We start from the raw sequence: 10,762 nt of genomic DNA on the forward strand, positions 1-10,762 counted from the left end.
CACACACACACACACACACACACACACACACACACACACACACACGAATTTACCGAGCAGTCATTGTGGGCTAGTAGAAACATCATTGAATTTAAAATCTGGAGTCCTGGATTCATTTCCTACCTGTGTCCACTAACTTGTTGTACGACTTTGGGCACGTCACTTTGACTTCAGTTTCCTCCACTGGTAAATGAGAGAATTGAACTAGATGGCCCCTTAAGTCCCTTCCATTTCTAAATCTAAGATCCTGTGATCTTATGAAGAGATTGCCTTTATGGTCCATTTTGACTCTAATATTTTAGGAATCTATATAAGCATTTCAGTGTTCCAGGATCTTTGAGGGTTGTGGGGGTGGTGGTGATGGTAGTGGTTTTGTTTGTAGGTGTGTATTTTTTTTTTTAAATAAAATGTCACCAATGTACTTCATTCTAACCCATACATAATGTTTACATTAAATTGAGTGAAGATCTCCTTGGAGATCATTGAATCATAGAGCAATAGAATATTTGAGCTAAAAGAACCCTTAGGGACCATCTGGTGTAACCCCTTAACTTTACATAAGGAGAAACTGAGGCCTAGAGGGGGGAGGAACTTGCCCCATGTCACATAGGCAATTGGTGGCAGAGTTAGGGCTCAAACCCATTCTCCTGACTTCCACTTCAGGGCTGTTTCTTTTCTGGCCTAATAAAATGCAAATATTTCCTCTTCTGCCTCCCTCCAGGCTGGGAGAAGACTAGCAATCTCAGTTGTGGGTCTCCAGATTTTTGTAAGACCTGTGTTATAAGTCTTTATTCTGACTCACTGTGACCCGGGGCAAAGTCATCTGGCTTCATCTACTAGGTTGAGAATTTGGGGGCGTTACCGCTGTAAGCAGCACCAGTCTTTCAAACAACAAATCAAAGGTAGTCTTTTTTAATCATCTGGTGGACAAGGACCATTGGTCTCATAACGGTTTGTCCATCCAGACGCAGATATCCATATTCAATCTCATGTCAGAAGCATCATTTTTGAAGATGGACAATGGCATTATTATTACACAGTTGCATATATATTCATATATATGCATAAAAGACCAAAGACCAAAGAAAGCAGCTTTTTTCCTGAACCCTCCCAAAAGAATTATAGCCCTACATGGCAAACATCTGATATAATACATAGATATATGATTCCAAGCTCAATAAGCATTGAAATTAGGAGAGTAGAGGAGTAAACACCCAGCCATAGCTGTCCTCCTAATCCCCCAAATAGGGAGAACTCTAGTCTCCCCAAAACAGTGAGGAGGACATTGCAGATCTACCTAGAAATATCAGTTACATGCAGGCCTCCCAGTACTTGGTTACGTGGTGGGGAAGGGAAGGGAAAAGGCATTTATTAAGCACCTACTATGTGCCAGGCACTGTGCTAAAGTGCTTTACAAATATGTCATTTGATGAGATATTATACCATTTACATGGTACTTTGTCGATAGATAGATAGGCTCGCTTTACATAGTTCCTATTATTAACATAGTGTGTATACATATACATACCCCCTACTGATACTTTGGCATACTCAGGACAAAACCTTAGGTTTTCAAAGGCGCAAGGGCCTAGCAAGCTAAAAAATCCTCAATGATTGGGCCAGCAACAGAATGTCATGTGAGACCCAACCCAGCTAAACACAGAGGGGCTTATTTCTGGAAGGTTGGACACCAATTTTTTCAGCCTCAACTATTGACAAAGAAAATGTACTCAAGGGTGGTGGGGTTAGGATCTCCATTACCGGAAGGAATGCCAATAATGTTTGTTGTTTTTTAGTTGTTTTCAAATGTATCCAACTCTTTGTGACCCATTTATTGTGGAGGGGGATGGGGGTTTCTTGGCAAAGATCCTGGAGTGGTTTACCATTTCCTTCTGCAGTTCATTATACAGATGAGGAAACTGAGGCAAACAGGGTGAAGTGACTTACCCAGGGTCACACAGCTATTAAGTGTCTGAGGCCACATTTGAATTCAAGTCTTCCTGACTCCAGGCCCAGCAGGCTATCCACTGCAGTGCCACCTAGCTTCCTAGTGACAATAATAGCTGATATGTATATGAGGTTTTAAGTTTTACAAAGTTCTTCATACACCTTATCTCTTTTAATCCCCACAGTAACCCTGAGAGGACAGTACCATTTCTATCCTCTTTTTTTCTACATGTTAAAACTGTGACTGAGACATTAAATGACTTGCCAGAGGTCATATAGGTCATCTAAGGCAGAATTTGAACACAGGGCTTCTTGACTTCCTAGGTCCAAACTTCACAGACCAATACCATCAATAATCTTTGACTTCTTATTTTTCTCATAAAACTCTAACAATATAGAGAGAGGGTTGGCTATAGTCTGTACCGTCTTTGGGTAATTTAATATTCTTCCTATTGTTCATTTTTCACATAGAGAACTGTGTTCTTTTAATAACTGAATATTTCATTTGTAAAAGGAACAGAAACATTCTTACTCAATCAAGGAAAAAAAAACACTTCGTGAGTTCTTCTTTCCTTCCATCCAGGGCTTGTGGACATTGGGGAAACATCGCAGTGTCCTGGAAATCTGGCTCCGGAGAAGCTGGTGGACCTGGAAAACAAAGCCGTGCTGACCAACTTGAAACAAAAGTACCTGACAAGTCTTTCAAACCCGAGATGGCTGTTAAAACCAATACTTGCTAAAGGCGGAAAGGATATATTTCAAGTTGAGATCCCCAAAGAACTGATCCCTTTGGAGCAGGGAAATTTTATCATGGCTTCCCAAAAATAAAATTGCAGAGAACTGAGCCAAACATCTTTAATGGATATGGTTCCCATATGAGCCAAACTGTAAATTCTTTTTATTGTATTAATTGTGCTAGGTGTCCTGTAGAGGAAAAAAAAAACAACTCATCATTTCTCAAAACCAGATCAGTGGGAATTGTGATTTTCAAGCTAAAGCATCCGTGACGTATGTATCTTTTTCACCTATTGACAATGTTTCAGATCATTAGGTCTAATAAAGACAATGACATCGGCCAATAAATGTCATCATGTTGCTATTTTTATCCCATTTCAGTTCTGTTCATTTCAAGACGGTAATAAGGCATTTTTAAAAGAAGTTTTTGTTCAGTTGGGCTTGGTTTTATGTGCTTTCCTATGTTAATTCTAGTAAAAATGGCATTATATGTCTTACCCGAGGCTATTGCTCAAATCAGGCTCTCAGTCAAAACAGATATTGACTGGGAAAGCATTATTCAAGATCTAAACAATGCCAAGATTTAAACTAATTTTAGAAAAAATGGTATTGATCCCTCTTTCTTTTGATATCATAGATGTTTCCTAATATAGCCTTCCTTCCCACTTCTCCCTCCCCTCCCCCCCCCCATCCCATGGAATCCTTATCATAAAGAAAAGTAACTGACATAGCAGCAGTCTGGTAGGGAAAGGAGAGAGGCCTTCGACTAATCCATCTGTGTACCATCAACATGTTCAAAAATAACTTTTATCCTATCAAAAAAATTTCCCTCCCCCCTCACCCCAGACATTCTTCAGTTGGTAAAAATTACCATCCTCTGACTTTCCCCCTTTTTCCAAACTTTAGGATACAGGGATCTATAATAGCATACTCTCTCACTGTCCACGTAGTTCTTACCTCCCTTATAATCTGGTTTCCATCCCCCACTTTATCAATCCTATTTTCCCTAAGATCACCAATTACCAGAGTTTGAAAATCCTTGGCTAAGTGGCTTTAAAAATAAAAATTTTCTGGATACCTTTTGTTTTCACATCGCAGTTATTGCCAGATAGATATACCTCTCCTCCGAGGCCTTGTCATAACCCTACCACCCAGTCAGCCTTCCCTTGGAAAAGAAGAAAAACAATTAGAAAATCAATCAATGTAGGATATTTCTTGTCAGCATGTGCAGAAATCTGCACCTGTAGTGGGCTTCCATCTCTCTAAGAAAAAGAGAGAGGGACAGTTAATGGCCTTTTAAAAGTCTTTATCCTTCTGGTTTCCTGATTCTCCTTCCACCTCTCATGTATTCTTTTTTCTCTTGCCCCCTGAATGTGGATATCCCAGAGCCTACTGTCCTCAGCCCTCCTCTCTACAATCTCTCTTGGAGCTTTTTAATCTGTTCCTATGGCTTCAAGTAGCACCTGTTTCACTAATCCTTCCTATATCCACCCCCCCAAACCCTACTTCATCCCTCCCAGCCAGGTGTGGTGTTACGCTCCCTAGGACCCCAATCCCTAGCACTTAATACCTCTCTTTAAGTGGGTAATGTGAGCAGCTAGGTGGCACAGTGAATGGAGGACAGGAAGATCTGAGTTTAAATCCTGTTTTAGACACACTCCTCTGTGACCCAGGGTAACCTCAGTTTCCTCCCTGGTAAAGGGATAATAATAACACCCATCACCCAGAGTTATAGTGAGGATCAAATGAGGACCTTTTTGAAAAGCAGGATATAGATGCTAGCTGCCATTTATGCTTTGTATTAAGGTTGTGTTTACATACTTGTACTCTCCCCCCTGATCATTTTCATCTTCGGACCCCCTGCAGTGCCAAGCACACAGTGTTATACAGACTAGGCTCGATAGATAACATGCTGAATGAATGGACAAAATCCCTTTACATGTCAAATCCAAACTAAGGAACCCTAAGACAAATCTTTTCCTCGATTCAATGTTTTATTTTAGGAGTAAACACCTTTGAAAAGAACACTCCCACATTCATCCTGACAGGCTGATAAAGTGTAAGGTGTTGAGAAAAAAAAGAGAGAAAACTCTGGTTTGATTTTTTGAATGGTTTAATTTGTATGGATTGTTTATAAAGACAAAACCAGAATCATTGTATTCATTACAAAATTGTAATCGTTTTAGTCAGAAGAACTCTGTGTACTCTGGGATGTTACTGACTTTCCTGATGGCTCGCCATTGTAGCAATTGCAAACGGGGCAAGGCTGGGCTGAGGAAGAACCTGCTGCTCGGTGGGCGTTTCTGAGAAGGGGACAGTTGAAGCTGCAGATAGCAAACCATGAGACACATAAAGACATTAAAGTCGTGATTTGAGCATTTAGAGATGTAAAGTCAGGGTAGAGTGAAGGTGTCGACAGCCCCACAGTGGGAGGGTCAGTTGGCATAGGTGGTTCTTGGGGTATAAAAGAATTTAACCCAATGTTGTTTTGGACTTCCCCGGGTGAACTTGGGGTAGGTTTTGTCTGGAATGGCCAGTGTAATTCTCTAAAGGCCGTGTTGGGGGAGCATAGTAATCATTGCTCCTCTTTTTCTGGGGATGCTGAGATTTCTTCAGCACCTTCTTTTTTCCCTTCTTGGATATGACCTGCCTGCTATCGTGAACCACTCTTGACTCACTCAAGGGAATCTGTTTTTTTGGGGCCCCAACTCTCTTTCTTTTTGGAACAGGAGAGGTTGACGGCGCACTCCTCCTAACAGCCATTCTTCTTTTAATTCTTTCAATCAGGAAAGGGCAGTCTCTTCTAAAGCTGGAATTGCAGTAGATCTACAAAGAAATGAAACACATTTTAGCCATTTTCAATTAGCTATAGGCCCACAAGGATCTCAGTTTGAGATTTCAGTTGCTACTCTTCGGTTTGCAAGTTGAAAAAAAGCTATCATCTTGCTGTCATTTCATCCTGTGCTATGAGATCAACCCAATTTTATTGAGCAGTGAAAAGCCCTGTATATTTCAGTCAAGTTTCTATGGTACAAAACTTTTATATCATAAAAATGTTCCACTGATAGTAAGTGACTATCCTTTTTAAAATAAACTAAGTAATAAGACATTGTCAGAGCCTTTCCTGTCCCCTGTCCATCAAAAGTCTTACCTGCTCTGAGATACAAAGTTTTCGAGTATATATTTCCTATTTGTTTTCCATTAAATCCTTCACTTGTCATAACAGCAAAATAAAACTAACTATAATTCAAAGAAATTACTTCAGCATAAGAACTAATTTAGTACTTTACCATTACTTTTTTTGTCCCCCAATGAAAGCGAGTTGAAGGCCAATTCATACGAATTTTAGAGAATCCATAAAGATTAAGCTGTCGAATAAAACTTTTCAGGCTGGATGTTTTAAAAATCCTTATTAGCCCTTTCCTATCTAAAACTTCTGTTTGGAAAAACTCTTCTTCAATGACCACACAGTCTCCATCATCATTCCAATTAATAGACTTAAATTGGTTACTTTCTACTATTTTCCAAAGCTTCCTAGGAAAGGAGAGACAGAATAGGTCACCAATTTCTGCCAAACCCAGTAAAGAGCTATTAAGCCCCGGTGCTGGGAGAGTGAGTTCTCTATTCATAGTTGGGAAGGATGTTTCTTCCACAAATGCCCAGAAGTTTTTGACCCTTTCTTGTCAGTTAAAGAAAAGGGAGTAACCCTTTGAATTGACTTCTCAGAATTCTATATACCTCCTGAGGTTTCAATTTTAACTCTGACTTTGCCCTCACTAGAATTATTTGCCATAAAACTAAGCTCTCTTCTCAAACATTTTAACCTGTTACATCCACCAATCTGTCTAGTCTAAAATGACTTCAGCCACAGAACAGGGGTTCATTTAATACCAATGGCAAAAATCTAGAATCCAACACAACCATGGTGATGTTTCTTAGGTGAGTGATGCCATACATTCCCAGCCCCCTGATTGGCGGGAAGTGCAGATGGTGAGTTAATATCACTTTAAAAAAGTATCTCCGCCAAGCCATGGAATATTCTTGTCAATTTAACTTTCTCTCTTTTTAATGAAACCCAATTAAAAGAAACAAATTGGCCATCAATTTGTAGCAGAAAGTAAATGTGGGAGAAAGTAGCTGAAAAATAAAACATTTCCAATTCCATATGGGCTCTGAAAGACAGAATACCAGTAAGAATTGTGTTTCACAGTTTTTAGGAGAATATTTTCTCTGGCCTTTTGCCAAACTCTTCCCCTTCTAACTACTTTATAAATAAAGCAAGTACTTCTAGATAATTGCTTATTAAGTTCATAGGAGTGGAACTTCAAGGAAGAGAATTGGGTGGGGGGGCAATGAGGGAACAGCACTTCGACCAGCCTCCTAGAAAGGAAGGTACTTCGCTGTTGCTCTTTCTTGCCAGATTGGGAAGTTTGGGAGAGGTAAGAGGATCTTCAGGGTCCCTAGGGTAGAAGCAAGTGAGCAGGCTGGCAGTTGTATGTGTATGGAGTGGGGGCAGGGGGCAGTGGTGAGGGGACCATGGTTTGCTGGCTGTCTGGGTGCTAAAGGGTTTGGGTGGAGCCAGTTTGGCTGGGAGCCTGGGTAGTGCTGGTGTGGTGTCTTGCTGTGTAACACGGTATTGCCAAAGGAGATGAACCCCTATTTTCTGTGAAAAAGACCAAGTTGACTGTGTTTCTGAGGAGGGAGGCAGCTGAGTGCTCTGTGTGTCTCTGCCCTCCTCCCCAGACCGTTCCTTTTTCCCCTGATGACCTACTGCTTATCCCTTTTGGAGGTGATGAAGCCATTTGGAAATCCGAGGCAGGCACCCCTAAAACCAAAGGTCCCTGTGCCAACCAACACTGGGGCAGAGATCTCACTAAGCCGAAGGGAGGCAGAGCTCCATAAAAAAGGTACCCTAAGGAGTCCCCTAGAGCTAGAACAGCACCAAGATAGCTTGTAGGTATGTATCATGAAAGACACTAGATTTAGGTTCAAGAAACCTGTGTCCTAAGCATAGCTCTGACACTAGCTAACTAGCTGTGTGGTATCAGGCAAGTCACTTAATCTGAATGGACTTTATTCACTGAACAGTACCCATTAAGGGCCTACTATGTGCAAAGCACCTCAGTTTCTTCATTTATATAACGAAAGGATTGTACTGACTTTCCAACTCTCATCAAAGATGAGCTATGAGCTCCCTTCCAACTCTTACAGAATCAGAGAATGTCAAAGTTAGAAGGGACTTCAGAGTCATTGAGACCATGTGAACACAAATACCATCTACTCTACCCCATCCTCAACAAGTAGTCACCTGGCCTTCAAAGACCTCCAATATCTTATGAATCTATTTTTAAATCACTTTTCACATAAGCAGAGTTGGTAGGGACGTTAGAGGTCCTTTCATCCAACCCTCTCATTTTATGAGGAAACTGAGGCTCAGAGGTTAAGTGGCTTATAAGTTACAATTGCAGTGAAGATATTTTATTATAATGTTTTATATTATTATACATGTATATACATGTGTATGTATGTCTATATATGTATATGTATATGTATATATACATACATGTGTATATGTATGTGTGTGTATGTCTATTCTGGAGCTCTTTACATTAGTAGAGTAAGTTTCTCTGCCAGGTGTGAAGGGCAATGGGGTTAAGTACAGTCTCACATAGTTTTGCCTACTTGCTCACAAAAAATTCAGAAGCATTTAGTTTCTTACTAAAGCATTCACAAAGTACCTGTTCATCATTTTCAGTCAATATCATTTGCTACCCAGTGATATTCATCAGTCTCACTGCCTTTACATTTGAGAAAATTAGTCTACCGGTCTGTTAAACAGATTGAAGTTAACAGGCGTTGTGATTTCAGTCCCTGGAGTGTGCCAAATCTGAGAAAACCCCTGGGCCTAAAGTACAGAAGATCCCAGCCTGGCTATCAGACGAGGTTCCTAGGAGTTAGACCATGAAGAAACCTTAGAGACCATTTAGCACCTGAGGCATTCATATTCATTCATTTATTCATTCATTCCTTTATTCAAGAGCCTAAGTCCAAAGCCATGAGTTCGACTTTTTCTTTGGAGCTTTTGAATATTTCCTGTGCACCCAACTATAAGCATTCAATAAGCTCCAGCTAAGATTTTGAAAGACATAATATAATCAGATCAAATTTAAAAGGGAGAATGTGGATTTAAAATTTCTACTAGGTATAAGATGTAGGAAACATGGCTAGGAGGAAATTTTAAGCAAACTGTCAAATTCATTTTTCTGGCCCAGTTGGTTTACTCCTGAAAATGTCTTTTTCATGTGAAAAATATCTCAAGGTTTTATTAGACTGTGAGAGAGAGGAGGGGAGAGAGACACAGACAGACAGAGACAGACAAAGAGAGACCGACAGAGAGACATACAGACAGAGATGGAGACAGAGACAGAGAAAGACAGAAGTGGGAGGGAGGAGGAGAGAGAGAGAAACAGACACAGAGACAAAGGTCATAGATTTCAGGCTGGAGGAGGTCTTAGAGGTTGTCCAATCCATCCATTTACTGGTCCAGGCAGTCTCCTGTACCTAGGCCTGGCCTTCCAGAAGCTTGTATTCTACTTACAAACATTTAAGTTTTCAGTCACTTCCCAAAAGATTTTAAAGTTTTGGGGGGTTTTGTTTGCTTAAGGCAGTAAGAGCTTCATTGCTAGATTTACCAGGATAATGCTTCTGAGCCACTATGTGGTGGCGGGGAGGGGGGCAGAGAAAAGAGGACTAGGATGATTGAGGATGCCTGGATGTGAGGACTTTTCAAGAAGAAGTAACCATTCCACTGGAAAAGCACAATCCTATCCAGATCATACATGCTGTCAGTTTAATAGTGGGAGTCTGCAGCAAAACATGGAAGTCAGGGTAGGAGTGTCCATTTTTATTGTTTATTGTTCTAGCCAGGATCTTTAACCCTCTCCCTAATATAAGTATTTATCTAGTTGGTCAAAGGAAGGGACAGTCTATTAATCCAACTCTGTGCAAATGTCATCACCGATTGCCCTGGGGAGAAGGGATGAGGCAGCACCTTGAAGAGGTGGGGGGGGGGGGTATGGGTGCGTAATGTTGCATGCTGTTAGGCCCTGGGGCGTTTAGTATGGTGGGACTTTTTTGTTAGCTAGCAGCAGTAGCTAATGATGGGTAGGGGTAGGTCAACAAATGCATGCATAAAACTTTAGGAAAAAAGGGGAGGAAAAGCAGTGGGCAGATGGGTCTACATCAGTTTGCATTTCTTTTGATGGTGCCTAGGGCTATAGGATTCCAAAGTTCCATTTTGGGTCATGTTGATTTCACAGCCGTGGAATTGGTCATTAGTTAAATATCTAGGAAAGACCCCAAATTTGGCTTTCAGGAGGAAAATGTCTGCTACTAATTAACTTTACCTAAAAAATCGCCAGTATCTATCAATCTTATCCATTGATAATTGACGGCCTTAGTGTCCAATCCTAAAAGACCACAGCAGCACGTCACCGATCAGTCTTTTTTATTAATGCTTTGCTTTCCTTAAATTATGACCATTTCCTGATATTTAAGGATCCCAAAGTCGTAGTCTTAAAAAGGATAAAAAAAAAAATTCCTCTCCAAATCTTCCATCAAGATCCTGTCGTGATTCCCAAAAAACACATTAAAATCTAATTTTAGTAATTTTATCCAATATAGAGGGGAGGAGTAAAGCAGGTTACAACATTGAAAATGGCATAAAATCATAGCCTGATTCCCCCCCCCCAAAAAAACCCAGCAACAACAGCTCAGAGCCTCAAAGTTTTAGAACTTTGACACACCGAAGCAAAGGTTCTTACCTGTTGTGGACCGGCAGTTGCCCATTGGTTTTTTTCCCGACTATTGCTCTTCGTTACAAGTGAAGGTTCTATTAACGTGGAGTGGGGGTGTGTGTGTGGGGGTGTTGTTGCTCTCATAGCCACTGTGGTTACAAAAACCAAAAGGCGTCTCCAAATGATTAAAAAAAGGTTTGTTTTTTTTTTAAAGAAAGTTTATGTTTCAAGTGGGGAGGGAGAGAATAAGCATTTATTTTTGTTTTTTGGTGTTTTTTTTTTCA

At 40.5% G+C, this 10,762-nt stretch overlaps 1 protein-coding gene across 2 annotated transcripts in view; it reads left to right on the forward strand.

Annotated features, from left to right (window-relative positions):
- The window catches only part of CUNHXorf40A (chromosome unknown CXorf40A homolog), an 8,985-nt gene extending 5,928 nt beyond the window's left edge, over positions 1-3,057 (forward strand). For both annotated transcript variants that reach the window (XM_027847204.1, XM_027847205.1), the window contains exon 3: positions 2,531-3,057. In XM_027847204.1, coding sequence (XP_027703005.1) covers positions 2,531-2,775 — 245 coding nt within the window. In that variant the 3' untranslated portion in view covers positions 2,776-3,057. The remainder of the gene's footprint in view (positions 1-2,530) is intronic.
- The last annotated feature ends 7,705 nt before the right edge of the window (positions 3,058-10,762 follow it).

The sequence above is a fragment of the Vombatus ursinus genome, unplaced genomic scaffold (genome assembly GCF_900497805.2).
Source record: "Vombatus ursinus unplaced genomic scaffold, bare-nosed wombat genome assembly UNPS02015358.1, whole genome shotgun sequence".
In the NCBI taxonomy this organism is placed as follows: Eukaryota; Metazoa; Chordata; class Mammalia; order Diprotodontia; family Vombatidae; genus Vombatus; species Vombatus ursinus.